Source organism: Sarcophilus harrisii, chromosome 3, assembly GCF_902635505.1.
Source record: "Sarcophilus harrisii chromosome 3, mSarHar1.11, whole genome shotgun sequence".
NCBI classification, from domain to species: domain Eukaryota; kingdom Metazoa; phylum Chordata; class Mammalia; order Dasyuromorphia; family Dasyuridae; genus Sarcophilus; species Sarcophilus harrisii.
The window spans coordinates 510187171-510207549 of record NC_045428.1 but is presented as its reverse complement, the minus strand read 5'-3'; the positions used below and the strand labels follow the sequence as shown (position 1 = coordinate 510207549).

Here is a 20379-nt window from a genome sequence, read left to right as displayed (position 1 = left end):
TCAGTTATCTGCCAATATCTGCCAGTCCTATTTGCCTTCCCTAGCTCCCATGCCTTTCTGCCCTGCTATCCTGCCAACAGCTTACTGAGTATACCATCTGGGGCAAGTCAGAGACTAAGCCTCAGTTCAATCGCCTATAAAACATGCATAATGATATTTGGGTTGCTGTGTCTTGTGCCACTGCCATAAGAATCAAACAGCGCTTTGTGGTCCTAAAACATTACCCGAAGATGAGCATTACTGTATTTAAATGATCCATGAATTGCCTATCCTGTTTGGCTACAGTGATCGGCATCAATACCAGTTAATCTACCTATTAACTACTATCAACTAACTACTACTATTAACTAACATCTAACTATTCTAATAAAATAACTTTATATTAAAAAGCCGGGCATGTGTTCCGGGCATGTTAGGGGAGAGTTTTATTCGGTTACAAGCTGGAGAAGCTTCTTTCATTCCATGAAATTGAGTCCCAAAGCGCTTGATGAAATAAGCACTCACTAAATGCAGATACTTCTAAAACAGCCCATTTGGCAGATTTATGCACGTCGGGTATGTTAAAAAAAAAAAAAAAAAAAAAAAAAAAAAAAAAAAAAAAAAAAAAAAAAAAAAACACCATCATCTCATTTGATCCTCACATAATCCCGGGAGGTAAATCCCGACACTGAAACAGAGGTTAAAGTGACTCGCTCAAGTCGGATTAGAGCCTTTCTGACTTGAGACGCAGGTACCCGCGGACGTTCCCGCTGCACCCTAAAGCTTGGCCTCCAAGACTGAAGAGGGCGTCAGGAGTACAACACCCCACCGGCAAAAAATAAACTTCGGTTCTCCCGGACTACATTTCCCAGAAGCATCGAGGATTCAATGATTTCCAGTTCCCGAGACGCACTACGGCCCAGCAAAAACTACGTTTCCCAGAGGATGTTTTGTGTCGTTAAGGGGAAAGACTTTCCCGAGGGTCAGATCTTTTCCCCTGGAAGATTCCGCTTGCCTGAGGGCCGGCTACCAGCGCCAACAAGTCGGGGACGCGGGAATGGCAAGGGTGAGGGAAAGAAGAAGGGCGGGTGTGCCGGACTATTAAGGGACTTTGCATAAAACGCGGAATTTCACTGGGGCTCCGGGTATGCCTCATCGGTACCCGGACGTAGGCGGCCAAAACGACATTTCCTGTGGAGGATTTCACAGGTCGGAGACTACATTTCCCAGGAGACTGTGGAAACGCGACTACTCCTCTCAAAAATGTTTGCGTAACCAAACTAGTTTTCCGGAACCGCCTCACTACGTGAAACCTGGATGCCCTGAAAAGTATGTGGGGGCTTTGGCCACTGCGGCTCCTTCGCCCCGCCGGTAGCGGGAGGCTCTCGGGGGTCCTTTCCCTTCACGGGAGGCCCGTCGGCGGAGCGGGCGGCCCATTGGCCGCGAGGAGAGGTGAGAGGAGCCCGCGCGACCCCTGCTAGCTGTCCCCATTTGATCACCCCCCCCCCCGAACTTCTGAGCCTCCTGCTGGTGAGGGGGTGCCAGGCCAGAGCGTGTTCGCGCCCCCCGCCGCTCTGGGGCGCCCTCCGCTGCCCTTCCCCGTTTGAGTCAGTTCTGCTCCTGTCACCCAGCATCCTCCCCGCGGAGCCCTCGGGGAGAGCAGGGCGTGCCTGGGGATGGGCCAGGCCGGCTTTGGTGATGCTGGACGCGGAGGGGACGCCCGGGGGCGGTGGTCCGTTGTAGATGAGAAAATGAAGCTCCGGGAGGTTGAGGGACCGGCGGAATGGGGGGCGGCACTTCCGAGCTCAGCCTGCTGTCCTGGGCGCAGAACGGGATGCTGCACGGAGGGAGCCCCCTCAGTTCCCGCTGGTAGCCGTCGCCCAAGCGCGCACGGGTTAGCAGAGAGTGCGTCTCACTCCGCACAGGGAGGCAAGCGTAACGGGCAGAGCGCTCTCCCCAGGGAACGGGCTGCTGCTTCCGGAGCGAATTCCGCCCTCCCGAGCGGAGTCCGCGCCCTGCCTGGTCCGTTAGACCGGGAGCGCCCGGAGGGCGAGGGCGGGGGTTTCGTTTGCTCGGGTGTTCCTAGCTGGCTTAGCTGGGGAGGGGGTATCGTGGTGGCCCCGTACTGAGTGCCCCACCTGGCGCCGACTGAGCCCTGAAACGCTTGTGCCCTTCCCTGGCGTTTCCGCTTAGTTACAGGTGAAGCCAGATGACGGCTGAGGTTGGTGCTAGTTCCGAGACACGTGTGATACAAATGCATATACATACACATCGCGTTTATGTGATACTGGTCCCTATGCACAAGATACTGGTGCACATACATATATACCAGCACATGTGTGGTACTAAGCCCCGTACATATGACACTAGTGATATACATAGGAAAGTAGTGAGATACACAAACACATCCATATGTGTGTGTGTTATTAGTGCATGTGCACAAATACATATATACATATATATATATGATACTGGCACATATACATATATATGTGATCCATAAACATGTTATTAGTGCTTGTGTGTATGTATATATTATATATGATGTAATGTATTATTACTAGTATTATACACGTATATATTACTAGTGCATATACATGATAACTAGGCTATATTACATATTATACTAATAATACATTTTTACAATGACAGGCAGAAAAGCCCAATGGTTGCTAGAAAAACATGTTCATCCAACACAGATGGATAAGCAATTGGACTGAGAGATTTGGGAGCTACCAGAAATCAGTGAGATTAAGGCAACATGACAGAGTGCTTGATTTGAAATTAGGAAGACCTATGTTTAATTCTTATCTAAAACAGCACTGGGTGACCTTGAGAAAGCAAGATAACCTTGAGCTTCAGTTTCCTCTGCAAAATGGGAAAAATAGAATTTCTCAGAGTTGTAGTGAGGTTCGAGGAATAATGGTCCGTAAAGCTATTTGCAATTTTTAAAGATCTGTACATGTGGGACAATAATTATCATTGTTATCACACTCAAATATGAGGGAAAGACTTTATGAAGCCAGCAACATTTTAACTGAATTTTAGGGGAGTACAAGATTTGGAAAAAACCAAATGGAAGCCATTCCAACAGGGAGCAGGATGAACAAAAATGCAGAAGTGGTGGGAAAGCACCAAAGCAGGTAAATTTAGCTAGAGCAAAGTTGGGGAAAGATAAGTTTGGGGCAGATTGTGGAGGGTCTTTTTTTTTTTTTTTTTTTTATAACTTTTTATTGACAGAACCCATGCCAGGGTAATTTTTTACAACATTATCCCTTGCACTCACTTTCTGTTCCGATTTTTCCCCTCCCTCCCTCCACCCCCTCCCCCAGATGGCAAGCAGTCCTATACATGTTAAATAGGTTGCAGTAGATCTTGGATACAATATATGTGTGCAGAACCGAACAGTTCTCTTGTTGCTCAGGGAGAATTGGATTTAGAAGGTATAAATAACCTGGGAAGAAGAACAAAAATGCAAGCAGTTTACATTCATTTCCTAGTGTTCTTTCTTTGGGTGTAGCTGCTTCTGTCCATCCTTGATCAATTGAAACTGAGTTAGATCTTGTCTTTGTTGAAGAAATTGTGGAGGGTCTTAAATGCTAAATTTGTAAGTTTGATGTGAAATTTTTAATTAAAAAACATTTAAAATAGTTTAAGGACATAATGAAACACAACTTGAAACAATTTATTGTTAGTTCCCAAAGAAGAGAAGCATTATATTCAACATTTATTATAGTCCTCATAGGTGGGGAGATAAAGACAAATCAGTATTTGCTTTTGAGCTTATATTCTGCTGGTAGAGATACAACCTGTAACTGAAAAGAATGACTTTTCCTAAAGCAGATGTTCTTAATTTGGCATGCATGAACTTTTTTAAAAAAGTATTTATCTTCTGTACTTTGTGCATTTAAAATGTTATTCTAAGGATTTCATGGCTTTACTAGACTAACATGGCATAAAAAAAAAGTTAGTCTCTTTCCTAGAGTATGATTGTTGGAAGATAGGGATGGAATTCAGAGCTTAATGAAGATTTGGATATAAAAAGCATCAGTAATTGGATCATATGCTGTACAACAATTACAAAAGAGAGATTCTTTTGAAAGGAACTATGCCTTTATACTAACAGATGTTAGTATGAGATAGAGATATTGGAGGATGGGAGGGAGGCGAATAACCCTGAATGACCAAAAAAGAAACTGAGGTAGAGCTCTGAGCACTTTATTAAAGGACCTGGTCCCCTCTAATGAAGTGACCCGCAGACCTTCCTCGAATCTGAATGCCTTCTCCTCACAAGCCCCTATTTTTGTAGGGATTAATATGAGATAGTTACCTAGAATATCTAAATACTTGGACATCCAAATGTTTATATAAAATACAGAATAATTCCATTGGTTGATATATGCATAAGGTAAAATAAGCAGAAATAATATCTCAGCAGGATTACAAGTTGAATGGAACAAGAAATATCTCTGCTGACTATGTGGTTATGGTAGATGGTTTACTTTTTTAGATAAGGAAAGAAGAGTATTTGCACGGCCTAAATTGCATTAGATTGCTTGGCTTCTCCTTTCTCTTCTAAAGTAGTATTGTCTTTATCTTCCATAGCTCTCCTACTGGCAGGTCAAGTTTTTGATCAGGAAGCTACTATTCAGGCTTTTTTCTTCCCTGATAGGGCAAGTGATTTTTATTAAACTTATGGATAAAAATATTTTAGTTGATATCTAGACTTCTATCCATGTCAGGTTTTGCCATTAATAATTTGGCTAAATAGCTCAAAATGGATTTGGCTTAATTGAATAGGGACAGTAAAAAAGACGTAACCTCTGATTTCTTTGATATATAGGGTACTCTCAGATGAGAGGAATTCTCTCTACCAGTACATATCATTGCTGTACCTCAATTTCGAGCCTTAGAGAACTACCATTAGCACTGACTTGTCCAGATTCCAAAAGCCAGTATGTGACATAGATGGAATTTGAACTTAGATCAGCCTGCTTCTGAGGCCAGCTCTGCATTATGCACTCTTTGCCTCTCACAATCTTTAACCAGAGTTTGGAAATAAAATAGAAGCTGAGGTAATAAACTTCTTGCTTTCAACAAAAAATTATTGGTGTAAAAAGTGAAAGATAAGCCTCTAAATGATTTTGACATTTGACAAATCAGTTTCAATTTAAAAATCTGGCTTTTTTTCTTTTTCAGGTTTACTGACCACTAGCTCCAAGAAAAATTATGACATGAGGACAGTAGATATAACTCCTTTAGAACAAAGGAAGTTAACTTTTGATACCCATTCATTGGTTCAAGACTTGGAAAATCATGGTGAGAAACCAATTATTGTATTGAATATATACTTCAAAGGTGAAATTATATTATGGTCATATAATAGTCCATTATTTCATCACATTGCAGCTTACATCTGATACTGCAAAAATATGGTATGGCATAAAATTTTATTCTGATAAGCATTTACAACTTTATAAAAATACTAATGTCTCTTTCTTGCCTACAGGATTTAATAAAGCACAAGCAGAAACCATTGTGTTATCATTAATAATTCTGTCAAACGTCAGCCTAGACACAATCTATAAGGAGATGGTCACTCAAGCTCAGCAGGTAATTGGTTATGTATCATTTATATGTTAAGCTAAAAAAGCTAGTCCATATGCTGCCCTTTAGTTTGTTTTTTAATCTTTTCTATAAGAGCAAAGGTATTTCCTTTTCCTGGTAAACCCAAATCATTCATGTTTAGGTGGTTAAGGCAATAAAACAGATCTATTCATTGGTTCTTCAATTATAAAAATGATGACATATAGAAATTTCTCTTTGGACAAAATTATATTTGGAACCGAAAAACATATTAGAAATCACACAATAGCCAACCTCTATCCCTAACCCACCCAAAATAGCCTTTGTCAACACAAAAGGTCAAAGAGGTTAAGTGATTTACTTAATATCACAAAACTGGTAATTATAATGACCAATCCTAATCCTAAAAGGGATGAAAAATCAATACCTCCTTCCTGTTTTTTGTAAAAGTGGGTCTCACTTTGTAGGTATGACTTGCTTAACATATTAATTGTGTTCAACTGCTTTTTTTTCTCTCTCTGATTGTTCATTAAAGGACAAATGGCCTGCTAAATAGAGCAGAGCACTTAATAAATGATACTTGTCCACTGGACTTTTTGTTCTTTTAAAGATCACACAATCTCTCAATAAGGCCTTCATATTTCAAGAGATCTTCCCCAATATGTTTCCCATCAATTAAATCTTTCTACCTGCTTTTCATAGAATTTCAGAGCTAAAGTCTAAATTAAAGTAAATAGGATACACTTCTGGCTTAATTATGAGAATTCATCATAATAAATGTCCATTGATATAACCAAATTAAAATAAGCATTTGAACGAGTAGCAGTAAATTTTATACAAGTTAATTAGCTAAGCTAATCACTAAACTAATGATGTCATCTATGGTATGATTCATTTTGTTAACCATGAGTTAATTTTCATTCAGTACTATACAATATTTTCCTAAGAATAGACTCTCTTTACTTTTAGTTATATTTCAAAGATTATTTTAAAATCAGCACTTCCCTCCTCAGAGCAGTAATCCACAGCAGAAATAGGGATATTTTATTCTTGTTCTGTGGCATGCAGTTTGAAACTGAGTGACATTTCAGTACTTTTTGGATCATGGAGTACCCTGATTTTGGAAGTTTTCATTTTATTTTTCAGGTTAAACACACTCAGAATTGAAAGCATTCAAATCTTAGATATGTTGCTTTCTAATTTATAAATATGTTATTTTAATTTAGCAGGTTTTTTTTCTACTGCATTTCTACTGCAAATCACCACCTCTACACCTCAATTTCCCCATCTGTAGAATGAAATCTGCCTCACTGAGATATCATGAGGGTTAATGAGGAACTGAGATAATTTATGTAGGAGAGAAAAGGAAGGCTCAGAAGAGTCATGACTTCTACCCTTAAGTAATTAAAGGGCTATTTATGGAAAAGTGGTAAGAGTAGTTATGCTTGGCTTCAAAGGGCAGAATTGGGAGGAGTAGTGGCTAGAAGTTGCAGAAAAGTAGATTGAGGTTTGATAAAATGAAAATTTTCTTACAGAGCAATCCAGAAGCAGAATGGGTTGCCTTTGTGGGAAGTGGGTTCTCCCTCACTATAGAGCTTTCTTCAGGCAAAAGCTGGGTGACCATGTTACTTATATTGTGGTTTAGCTGTGGGTTGGACTAAATCTCTGAGGGCCCTTCCAACTATGACAGTCTGAAATCAAATGGAAAAATAATCATGATTAATAATCATCATCATAGGGAAGGTAAAGGGCTGAAACTCTGAATAGATGCACTTGAATCAGACAGCCAAGCACTTAAGGCTAATTACCTATTGGACAATAACTCTATTAACATGTTTGAAATTTCTCTTCTCACAGTTAATGCTGGCTCAATGCTTGGGGTTAAGAGAATTGTAAGGAGGAATTGGGGGGTGGAGTAAGACGAGCCAGAGTCACTTTGGAGGTGAACGAAGAGAAGGGAGGTTGTGGAGAGCTTGTGGCAATCTTGTGCATCCCCTTCACTTCACCCCTAAAGACCAAGGACTTTTGTTTATCCTGACTCCCGCTGATTCTGAGGCCTCCAGGGGCTAACCCGGACTTCACAGGGGAGAAACTTAAAATAGCTCCATAAAAAAATTCATGCACAGGTGACAATCAAATATTTTTTGTTAAATGAATGAAAATTCCCTTAATCTTGCTGTTTCTGTGGTTTAATAACAGTTGTGTTGCTGTTTAGGCACAATTTGAATATATAAAAGGATTTAATTTTTTAAAATTTAAAAAAAGTCATACATGTATACTTATTTTGTATTTAATTTACATATTATTACATTTAACATGTATTGGTCATCCTGCTATCTGGGGGGGGGGGGGGGGAAGGGAAAAATTGGAACAAAAGATTGGCAATTGTCAATGCTGTAAAATTACCCATGCATATAACTTGTAAATAAAAAGCTATTAAAAAAAAAAAAAAGTCATACCCTTTCCCCCTTCGCTCATTCCCCCATAAGCATATAAATCAGAAATAGAGGAAGGAGTATCCCTTGGGATTAAGATGAGCAGTCCAAATCCAGAATTGTCAGAAATTATCTAGAACTGTTAACATGCCCAGGTGTCATAAGTTGTATTAGATTTGAAGTAGTTCCATTAGGATTGCTTGGCCCCAGTGCCTAGCAAAGCAGCCATCGATATTACTTCCCTGACTTTGAACAGTAACCACAGTATTTTTTCTAAAGGATGAAGGCTGCTAATAATTATGAATGACAGCAAGTTCCTTTATACTGAGTATCCTTAACAATACTAACAGAATCTTCCTCCAGCTGTCTTTTTTCAAACCTTTGTCATCCCCTCCTTTTCCTTTGATTAAGAAAAATGAGTACTTTTATAATAGGCTACTAGACTGTTGAATTTTAAGAAAGTTGAGTATTAGAGGAATGAGTACAAACAAGAATTAGAAGAACGACTTATTAGCAAAACTTTTTAAAACAGTTTTATATTTTAAAGTATTATCTTTTCTGCTACTCTTTGTAATTTGTATCTCTAGCTGAATGAAACCTTATAAATGCCATGTGACTTCCTGAAGTTGCATATGGAACCACTTTTAAAAAATATGCTTTCTCCAATACAAAGCATAGTATAAAGATGCTTAATAAATGACTCATAAATTATCCTGCTGAAATGATGCTCAAAGTAATCAGGCAACCATTTTCCAACTAATTTTATTTCATTACCAGCTTCTGAATCCTATATAGTGCCTTGGGTTTTCCTGTTACAAATTAACTCATGTTTCTCTAGTGTTTGAAGTTTGACAAAGTGCTTAACCTCACAACCCTGTGAAAAGTAGGCAGAACAAGCATTATTATCTATATTTTATAGATAAGAAGACTCAGCCCCAGAATTTGTGACTTGTATATTCAGCTAGTAAATATCTGACTTAGAATTCAAATCCAGGGCTTCTAAATCCATGTCTAATTATCTTTACTTTTATTGCTTTTCACTTCTATGATAGGATTACTCTTTTTTATTTTTTATCTTTTCTTTTTTCCTTTTTTGAGGCAATTAGGGTAAAGTAACTTTTCCAGGGTCGACAGCTAGGAAGTGTGAAATGTTAAATGTCTAAGGTTGGATTTGAACTCAGCTCCTCCTGATTCCAGGACTGGTGCTCTATCGACTGTGCTAGATGCCCAGATAGGCTTGTTCTTAAAGTTAAAGAAGTGAATTTCAAAATTTTTCCCTTATACTTTGGTAAAAACCCAACTATTTTTCTTAGTTCCTAGGAAATATTCTTATGCACTTTGGCATTTCTTACCCAAAATACAGCAATTTTCAGATTTATTATTGTTCTTCAAATTAGTGAGGCAACATTATGACTTTAATATATGTTATCTTAATTATATCTTTTCTCAATTTCTCTGAATACCATAGGGCCTAACATTTTTTAATTCAGTATATAAATATTATTTCTTAGGAAATTACTGTCCAGCAATTAATGGCACATTTGGATTCAATCCGGAAAGATATGGTCATTCTAGAGAAAAGTGAATTTGCAAATCTGAGAGCAGAAAATGAGGTAATAGAAACTTTTAAATAATGAACACATATTTAATACATATCACAAAATTTGCTGTTTTAAAATATTTTAACAAGACAGATGGCAAAATTAAATTTTGTGTTTCATAATCATTAAAAAATTTTATAGGAATATTTTATAAGAACACCTGGACTTTTATGTTTAAATCAGATGTTGCTCAGAGACACACACAAAAAAAAACTAATAAAGTTCTCTCCTGCTCTGGGTTCATTTCTTACTTAACTAAAGCCCTTCCCCTCCACCCAGAAAAAAAAAAAAAAAAACTGTCAGGATTCTATTTCAAACTTACTTTAATTTTATGCCTAGTGAAACATTTTAGTTTTTTATTAATTTTCTCTGTCCTCCCAAATAGAAGAATGATTTATTTTACCTACATTATTGAGAATTTTGTTTCAAACAAGATAATGCAGATTCTTTCTCACTTAACAAATAAAAAAAAAATCATTATTTTAAAGAGATAATAGTATTTGGATATAAAATCTAGTTATTGAGATAAATCTAATTTGGGGGGGTCTAATAATGAGCTGTCTTCAAGAGAATTTCTCTAGTTTATATTTTATTCATAGGGCAGATCTATTGTAGAAATCCACAGATTGCACAAATTTTTAGTATTCTTATGTTTCAGAATTTCTAGGTCAAATGGAAGATGATCTTTTGATTAATACTAATGTTCAGTGCTCCCTTTTATACCTAGAAAATGAAAATTGAATTAGACCAAATTAAACAGCAACTATTGGTGAGTAAATCATTTTCTTTTTACCATGTAAGAACAGATTCTAAATTCCAACAAGAGTAAGTTGTCATTTCAAAATATGTTTTTCATTTTCTTTACAGCTTGAAACTACGCGAAGCAGAGCAAATAATAAACTAGATATAAACCTAGAGAGGAGCAGAGTGACAGATCTGGTAATATTCATTTAAGATAGCTTAATTATTTGTTCTTTTTCGTTTCTTCAGTTTTTAATCACTTTCTGCCTTAAATTTTTTAGTTTACAGATCAAGAAAGAAAACTTATGGAAGCAACCACTGAATTTAACAAAAGAGTAAGTTAGGATATGTTTCCTTGTTAATTATAAGTTTAGCATTCTATTGTTCCATTTTGGGGTTGGAGTTTATAAGCTTTTTAATACTGTAGAAACTGCTTTTTTCTTTCTTGCTTATCTTCCAACTTATTCCTACTTAAATTTTACCACAAGGCTTGAGTACAGTATTTGTTGTGGTTTTTTAAATTTTCTTTTCAGTTTCAAATTCTCTCCCTTCCCTCCTTTACTCTCCCCTGTCTTGAGAAAGCTAGAAAAATAAAACTCATTACTAATATATATAGTCATTCCAAACAGATTTCCATACTAGCAGTATTCCAGGGGAGGGGGAAAGCAAGAAAAAGAATAGGAGAAAATATACTTCAAGCTGCAATCTTGAGTCCATTTGTTCACTATTTCAAGGTGGGTAGCAGGTTTCTTTCCTCCTAAACAGTTCTTCCCTCTTACTTAGAGGATAACACCATCCTCCCATTCCTTGGGCTTACAGCCTAGGAGATCTCATTATCACCTCCCCATATCATAACACTCACAAAGCTCTGTTGTTTTCACTATTGCAACATCTCTTCAGTATACCTTCTTCTCTACTCTGACACTGCCACTACTCTAGTGCACACTCTCATTTTGTGCCTGGACTGCTGCAACAACCTGCTGGTAGGTCTGCCAGCCTCAAGTCTTTTCCATTCACTTAGAAACCATTGAATCACAAAAGTAATTTTGCAAAAGCAAAGGTCCAATCATGTCAACTATTACTCAGTAAACTCCATTAGCTTCCTATTGCCTCCAGAGCATACAAAATGCTCTGTTTAACATTCAAAGTCCTTCTTAACTTAGTCCTTTCCTACCATTCTGGTCTTCATACACCTCATATTCCAACACATGCTCAACAATCCAATGACAGTGGCCTCCTGACTCCATATCTCAGTTCCAGGCATTTTCTCTGGCTATCCTTCACATCTGGAACATTCTCCCTCCTCTGCTCTATTTATCACTATGGCTTCCTTTAAGTCTGAACTAAAATACTACATTCTGCAACCTTTCTTAATTCCAGAGCCATTTCTTTATTATTTACTATTTATCTTGTGCTCACCTCACTTTGTGCATATTTTTTTGTATATCGTCTCCCCTGTTACATTGTAAGCTCATTCAGATCAGGGACTCATTTTGTACTCCCAGCACTTAGCACAGTGTCTGGCAATAGTAGATGTCTTTAATAAGTATTTATTGATTAGTTTGATTGGATAATTTAGCTGTTCCTCAATTGATGGGCACAGTTTTCAGGTTTTTGTCACTACTATGAATATTTTTGTACATATGGATCCTTTTCTTCTTTCTTAGAATTGAATACATTTAAACTCAACCTTGAACAAGAAACAAAATCCTTGTCAGTATTCGTGCCTCCAATATTTGGGTATTTTTACACTTGTAGGCTATTGTGAATGTAGGATATTTTTATACTTTTTCTTTTTATCTTTTCATTTCCATTTCAGTAAGAAAGACCAGTCTGACTGCCTCTTCCTTGTGATTTATCAGGAGAAAAGTCTCCTTTGCCCTTCTGAATTCTCTTTTCTCATCCAGCTTCTTTAGATGCATTTAATAACAGAGATGACACCACAAATTGATAAAAATTGTATTTTACATTTCAGGATACCCATATCAAAAACATTATTTCACAGACCAGTAATAAAATTGACATTGAAATTGCTTCACTAAAAACACTGATGGAGTCAAACAAACTTGAGACAATTCGCTATCTTGCAGGTAAGTCCTCTTGGAGGAAGGGAATTTGATAGTGTTTGCTTTTCCGGATTTGTGCAATTTAAGGTTCAATTCAAGAACTGCTACAATGTATATATAAGCTTGTGATAGTATGTAAGAACTCATATTTAAGTTTGTATTTCTAAAACACTTAAGTTTGTAGAGGACTTTTATTTTATTTATAACCCTTTTAAGTGGATAGTGGAAATATTATTTTTTTTTAATATAGGAGTAAACCGAGGCTCACAGAGATCAGTTGACTTGTTCAAGGTAATTTAGCGCATAAGGGCTAGAATCAAGATTCTACTTAATACCTCCTGATGTCAAGACTAGCTTTCTTTCCCCATGAAGTGCTCTCTCTGATCAAAGTACATAAATAAAGGTCCAGATGTGACATGTGAGGAGGCAGCTTTCCAATCCAAAAAAGAATCCCCTGTGACATATAGGTAGTCCTAATGTGCAATAATTTGACATTTTCTTGTAGACCTCCTGTAACATCCATGGTTAATGCAGCTGGTTGATTCACACCAGCTTTGCAGCCCATGTTCAAAGAAACTAAGTACAGATCCCAGCTGGAGAGCTGGTGCTGTTCTCATATCCCCTTTTCCTAGCTCCTAGAGTTCTTACATTATACATTGCCAGCCACATAACTGGCAATGTGCAGGTGTGACTCCAATTTCTCACCAGTGTAAAAGACTGCCAACTTGGATTATTATTTTTGGAGAGGTTTTTCCTTCCATAAAAGAATTTCATCCATTGAGACTCTCCCAAAAACATTCTGATAATAATAAGTCAGGGTTACAGTGTAGAAACCAAGAGTGATGTTAGTACAGAAGACATGATTTTTAACAACACATTTGGCAGAGAGGAGCAAAGTGACGTCTTTAAATCTTGTTAAACAATATGATTTTTTTTCTTTTTTAAAATAAAAGAATCAGCACTTATAAAATCTAAACTTCTTAAGTTTGTCCTCCAAGGTGGTTATTTATTTGCTCCATCTCAAAGGTAACATATATGGCTTACCCTGAGAATTAAAAGATTCATAAGTGTGGAGTTAAAATTTTTGAAGTACAAGATAGCATTCTTCCAGAATAATGAAGTCTTAAAGCAAAGGAATGGTATGTATTATGGGCTCTACTATGGAAATGCCCCTGGAACATGCATGTTAGGAGTACTATACTTGAGTTCTGAACAAGAATATTTTTGTATAAGAACCAGATTCTACATCTGGGGTGTGGCATAAGCTTTTGATATTTTGGATGATTTGGTGTTTGGATTATATAACAGTTCCTTGTAAAATAAGCTGTTTTTCCTTAGTCTGCTACCTGGACGCTAGCTTGATTACTTTTTTCTTTTATATTAAATTTCTGTGTGTAAACTAGAGGTGGCAGCCTTCCTTTAGATCACTCTTTGGAGTTGCCTCTAAAATATTTTACTTATCTAACATTAAGAACCTTGAAACATAAAAAGAGTGAATCACCCTGAGAAAAATATACATTTAAAACATTGATGAATTACGGGCATATAATTCTCCCACACTTTACATATTTTCCATCTTCTGCTTTCCTTTTGCTTGGGAAGATGTGTTTGAAACAATACCAAGGACTCTTTTCTTTCCTTATCTTCCAAATGTTACCCTCCTTCAGACTGACGTGCTTTTTAAAAAGATTCTTGTAGGTAAAGGGTAACAGAATCTCTTGGGACTTCCCTTTTCCTTTAATTCCTTCCCCTCTCTTCTGGTATTCAGAAGAGTTGCTGTTGTGGATGAATCTTTGAATTTAGTAAAACCAGGAGTTTTAAGATTGGTGGTAGTAACTAAACAATAATTCTACTTACTTATTTGGAGGGCATATTTTAGCCACTTCATTCCTTCTGAACACATCTCTGAATTATTTTTAAAAAACATGAACACTATAGTTCATCTACTTAATTCTGAAGAAGCATTCTTAGAATCTCATTCAGCCATTTTTTTTAAGTTAATAATGTCTCTTAAAAGGCTTATTTCTAGCCCCTAGAAAATGAGAAATAGAAAATTAAAAAGTCAAGGTGGGGCAGCTAGATGGTACAGTGGAAAGAATACCAGCTCTGGATGCAGGAGGACCTAAATTCAAATCTGGCCTCAGACACTTTATACTTACCAGTTATGTGATCCTTGGTAAGTCACTTAACTCCAATTGTCTCACCAAAAAAAAAAAAATTAATTAAAAATAATAAAAATCAAAAGGCAGTTGGGAAGAGTATTCAGAGCAGATATTCTTAATTGTCCTAATATCTAAGAACTAATGGTAAAGGAGATGGAGAATGCAGATAGCACTGACTTGTGTACTATAATAATGGTAACCATGCATTACCGAGAGGCCAAGTTAGATTTTATATCCTCTGTTGAAGAAGGAAGTTGTATACGTTGGTACAAATAATATATTTCAGAAATAACTATCAAAAACATTTTCCCTAAATGAGATGTTACTATGCTTTATATTTGTCTGTTTTATTATGTTTCAAAGTGCTTTCCCATAAATATTCTTAGTGTTGAAATGTAATTCAGAGGACATCTTATCCAACCTGTACTCAAATACAGTCTTCTCAACTACTTGATGACAAAAGTCACCCATTGCTTCGCAGCTTCTAATGATGGAGAATCACTCTCCCCCCTGAAGCAGCTAATTGCAGTTTTGGACAGCTCTGGTTGTTTGTTAGGAAATTTTTTGTTAGATCCAGCCTAAATAGGACTCTGCATCTCCCAGGTCTCAGAGTTCTGACATCTGAAGCTTTTAGTAAACATCTCATTTAATAGTTTTCAGCCTTCTTCACTCGTGTAACATAAGTATGAATATAATTATATAATCTTATTTGATCTAAAGATTCCTGCCAGCAGAGATCACACTCCATCCAGGCTGCCCACCTGGTACATTTCTTTGTCAATTTCTTCCTTAAGTTCACTAGAGAGGATCTCCCCATTATGTTTTGGGACCCATTGGTCACTCTACATCCTTTCTCATCCTCCCCAATTTTTTTATTAGAGGTTTTTTATATGGAATCTTTGGTGGATAATTTTCCATATAGCTATTGTTTGTAATGTGTTATAACTGGCTCACACTCACTGCAAACCTTTTCATTGGAAATTTTGTAATGTTAAGATAGAGATTGATTTATCACAAAGTGTTTGTTATAAAATTATTTTCACATCTCTTGATCCTTACATTCTCAGGTTCGTCTTTAAATGTCCTTGGAATGTTTGGTTGGGTCTCATAATTTGTTTTTCCTCCACTGCTTCACTGTTTTTGGACCCACTAATGTTCTAATCTTCTGATATCATTCTCCATAAGATTTTACAAATAAGTTTATATTCTTAAGCAAGATTGCTCTTGCTTGCTACATCTCTCCATTTGACAAGAAACTCAATTGTTTGCTGATTAAGAAGTTTCTGAGCTTTTTTGGTCTCCTGTGTATAGCAATTGATTTATATCAGTCAGAAATTACTTTACAGTGCTGATAGCCTTTCTTCTATCCATGTCATGTTTCAGCAATAATAACTTGCCTAAATAGGTCAGATATGCCATCTCTTTATTTCATTTTTTATTCTTTTAGCTTTGTATTAACTTTGGTCTTTTTTTTTTAACAAGTCAGTCTGACTATGTGGTAGTTGTTTCAGCAGTAACTCCCACATCAGTAATTAGTTGTTTCCCATTCATTAAAATAGAATAAATTTCATCTGTAAATTCCATTTTAAAATCAAATCATATTTTCTCCTCTCAACTCATATTTACTTGTGTTTTACCAGCCCCATAACAGTTTTCTTTTAATCTGCCACAGTATATAATTGTATCATCTTGTCTTTCAGTTTATATCCTATCAGTTATAGATTATTTGCATTTTACCCACATGGTCCTTAATGTTATGTGGACAAGTATGTGGAATATAGACTAGAAGGCTAGTTTGTTGCTTTTTGGGGTTTTGCTTCTCTTTGAGATAAAAAATAAAATTGCTTTTGCTGCACCCCTAGAAAAGTGGCTATGACTGCTCTTCATACTATAGTAAAAACTTGTTCTTTTTTACAGCATCTGTTTTTACTTGCCTGGCAATAGCACTGGGATTTTACCGTTTCTGGAAATAACAACAACTTTTCAAATATCATCACCAGCAGGAGCAAGACTGCTTTTTGGTACATTTTGAAGATATTTCCTTTTGTATAAATTAATTTTGGCCTGCCTCAACTCCTTAATAAATCCATTTGCCCTATTCCCTGGTGCCAAAAAGCTGTCATTGAGATCCCAATTAAAGTATGGTAGAAAGGTATTTTATAATTTGTCCTTGCAACTAGTTTACAGAATTGGAAACATAGTTCACTTATTGTATCTTGGACATGGATTCATCTTAAACTGCTCAGTTTTGGTTTCATATGAGTAAACTTCTCCCCAAACTTAAGTACTCAGTGTATCTTTATTCGTTTTTCATCATGACATGATCCTATTTATGGAGTTTTGATTTTTGTTTGTTCACTAAGTAGTAAGAAAAATTCATATTTTCATATTTATATATTTAAATAAAAGATTATTATAACTGTGCTCATTGAATTTTAAGTCTTATCTGAATCTGAAATTTATTCTTCATGACCAAAAACAATGATTTTTATTGTACATTCTAATTAATATGTGTCACCTGGTATGGAATGGACAATAAATGTCCCCTGGAATGTCCCCTGGAATGTCCCCTTGTCCCCTTCATCAGCTTGAGACAACTTTAAGAGAAAATTTGTACTTCTTCAGGCTCCATGTGTTATATAACCCTGTTTTTTCCTGTAAAAGCTCTTCCTTCATTTAGTACATGCATGTAAACCATTATAACAAACACTAAGAGGACATTTAAGTTTTGTTATAGAATTTTGCTAAAAATGAATTCATTATTAACAATTATATTTCCAGTCTGAAGTAATTCAAAAGTAGCCCATATTTATGTTTAGACTCTGATGACTCAGCACATAAAACATGCCTCGAGGCAGTAAAGGATGGGAAATGCCATAATTTCACATCCCTACCTCTGTATAATTCTGCCTTTTGATTCATTTTATTTCAGGTCTTGTTGCAGTTTTAGTGAGTTTTAAAGAGCTAGAAGATAGGCAATTTGGAAGGTATTTGCAGTGTGGAGCCAGAAAAAAAAAAAAGTTAAAAGAATTGTGGTCTTAGGGAAACATGAAGGGAGAAATGAAAACCAATTCCAGTCACAACTGTTATTTACTATATTTCACTTTGGGCAATTTACTATATTTCACTTTGGGCAAGTCACTTAATTTCTGTGACTTGGTTTCTCTTCTAAAATAACACCTGTTGTCAAAATGCTTTGCAAAAATTTTTAATCCTATGCTACTTAGAAATGGCAACCTATGTATTGGAGCAGTGGGAATTATGATAAGGCATGTCATTTTGAAGTCCAAAAGATCTTTATCTTTGGAAAATATAAAACAGATTTGTAGTCCATCTTAGTTTCTATGGACAATTTTCCTTCCGGTTTCATTTCTGCAAAAATTGAGGATTGCTACTTTGAATTACTAAGAATAATAAAGTTCTGATAAAAATATTGCTAAATTAGAGTTTGTTTATAGAAAAATATAAAGATAGTAAGCTTTTGATACTTTGTAAACCACAAGATAGCATTAAAGCTGTTAGAACTTTGCTTTTTTTCTACCTTTTATCTTATGTAGGAACAGAAAAATCATAATATTTGTACGAGAAGTTGGAGAAGGCACAGTCCTTCATGTCACCCTCTGACCTAATGATCTCACTATTGGGCATACATTCCAAGGAGTTCAAAGACAGAAAGTTTTCAGTATACACCAAATACTTTTAGTAACCCTTTGTGTAATAGAAAAAAACTTAGAGTCAAAGATGCCCATCTATCAGGGAGTTGCTAAAGAAATTATGATAAATTAATGTAATGAACCATGAGAAACAGTACAAGGATTTCAGAAATGGATGAGAAGATATGAACTGATGCAAAGTGAAGTAAATAGAACCAGAAAGACAGCACATACAATGACAATAGCTGTGCAAATGGAAAGTCCAGATAAATTATCTTGGCGCAGAGGAAGAGAGAAGACAATGAGCTTTTCACCCTTCTTTGCAAAGAGGTGAAAACTATGGGTGCTGAAAACTGTCATACAGTAATGGGCTATTTAGTATTTCAGAATTTTTACTATTTCATCTTGTTATAATGAATAGCTGCCTAAAGGAAATGAGAGGGATATACTGGGAAACAAAAGAAAATGATAGGAAAACAAAAGATACCATTATTGTTAATACCTTAGTGAATAGAATTCAAGCCTTTGAGACAGATGGTTTTTTTTCAGTCATTTCAGTTACAAATTCAGTTATTCATGACCCCATTTGTGCTCTTTTTGGCAAGAAGGCTGGAGTGGTTTACATTTCCTTCTCCAGCTCATTTACCGTGTGGAACTAGAGCAAACAGGGTTAAATGACTTCCGCAGGGTCATGCAGCTCATAAGTGTCTGAGGTGAGATTTGAACTCAGGAAAAGTGGTCTTCCTGACTCTAAGGCTCAGCATTCTACCTATTATTCCCCCTACTTGCTCAGAGTTTGGAAATCCTGGGTTCAAATATAACCTCAAATATTTAAAGGCTTTGTGACTAAAGAATAAACTTCATCTGTAAAATAGTGAGTTTGCCCTTATTGACCTTGAAAGTCCCTTTTAGTTGCTGTAGTTATAATCCCATAATATTCTAGTTATGGAATTGAAGTCCCCTAATAACCGTGAGCAGCCAAAATTAGCCTACATGGCCTTCATGTATAAAAGTAAAGTAAGCAACAAAAACCTGAAGGGATATATTATTTATCTTAATAGTAGCTGGTACTGTTGCCTATAGGCCCAACCTAGGGAAGGGACCACAACAATGAGACTACCAGTAACAGAGAGGAAAAAGATGATCTATAATTCTCAGGAAACACAAAAGGGAAACTTCAACAATGAACAAAATTTCTGGGAGATGGAACGTCAAGGATTTGCATAATAATAGGATATAAGAAATAGGAGAGATCAAAGGAGAATCACCAGCAAAGCTATGTTCAAGCAAGCAAGTAAAGCTCCTGATCATTAGGATACAGCCAAATGGAAACTAAGAACAAGTATGATTGCCTCTATGAGACATCTTCAATCAATGTGGGTAATGATGTGGGATGGTTATGAAGCTTAAGAAGAGTGCCAATCTCCTCATGTATAGTTCCTTCCCTCTCTAACAATGAACAAAGCTAAACTGCAGCACTAAAGTATCAACATCCATATGTTGGGGAATCCTCAGGCAATAGGAACTCCTCAAGGGAAAATGGCTAGTTGTTATGGGCCAGAACTCTGAACTTGAAACAAAGGATTCTTACAAGGTGCTAAGTCAGTGGAATTGATAGAGCCAACAGTTATCTAATTTAGCATGGTTCAGTATGATTGATTTAATCCTACAAGGAGATGTTATGGGCCACAACTTGAAACAAAGTACTAAAGTGGAATTGAGGAGACAGTGGTTAAATTAGTTTAGCATTGATTTAATCCTACAATAAATAATGGTTTCCTAGTAATATAATGATTGATTTGTACTAAGTGTGGAGCATATATAAGCTGGAAGCTCTCAGGGCCAGAGTAGACAAGCGCACTAGAAGTTCTTGGAGGCTGGGTTAGATTCATTCCATTGTCCACCTTTGTTGTGGCTGGAGACTGAAGTACAAACCTTCGGAGTTGGGGCGCTTCAGAAGCCAGAGAAAGCAGGCAGGAGCTCAAGCACATGGAACCAAGGAGAGAAATAGGCTTCTAAGAAACTAACCGGGCGGCCCCAGGAAAGGAGACAAGACTTAGAAAGAGACGATAAAGGATTTGGAATTTAACCCCTGGCTGCACTTGTGGTGATTACTGAACTGAAATGAAAGCTGCTCCCAGAGACCCCAAGAAAAC

At 36.6% G+C, this 20379-nt stretch overlaps 1 protein-coding gene across 3 annotated transcripts; it reads left to right on the top strand.

Annotated features, from left to right (window-relative positions):
- Positions 1-945: 945 nt before the first annotated feature.
- On the top strand, positions 946-16849 carry CCDC90B (coiled-coil domain containing 90B). Of its 3 annotated transcripts, none has more exons than XM_003766863.4 (9): positions 947-1431; positions 5179-5298; positions 5489-5592; positions 9512-9613; positions 10329-10370; positions 10469-10540; positions 10624-10677; positions 12318-12432; positions 16488-16849. In XM_003766863.4, exons 1-9 carry the CDS (start codon positions 1311-1313, stop codon positions 16541-16543), a joined length of 786 nt encoding a protein of 261 aa, XP_003766911.2. In that variant the 5' UTR covers positions 947-1310; the 3' UTR covers positions 16544-16849. The 3 variants fall into 3 exon arrangements, with proteins under 3 accessions (XP_031817717.1, XP_003766911.2, XP_031817716.1); XM_031961856.1 differs by lacking the exon at positions 947-1431 and adding an exon at positions 2979-3122; XM_031961857.1 differs by lacking the exon at positions 9512-9613 and having other exon boundaries at positions 946-1431.
- Positions 16850-20379: the final 3530 nt, after the last annotated feature.

Excerpts from the sequence above, each read along its gene's own strand:
- CCDC90B (XM_003766863.4), top strand. The coding sequence starts at position 1,311 with ATGTGGGGGCTTTGGCCACTGCGGCTCCTTCGCCCCGCCGGTAGCGGG. Across the intron at positions 1,432-5,178 it reads CCCATTGGCCGCGAGGAGAG|GTTTACTGACCACTAGCTCC; the intron begins GTGAGAGGAGCC and ends TTTCTTTTTCAG. Across the intron at positions 5,593-9,511 it reads TGGTCACTCAAGCTCAGCAG|GAAATTACTGTCCAGCAATT; the intron begins GTAATTGGTTAT and ends ATTATTTCTTAG.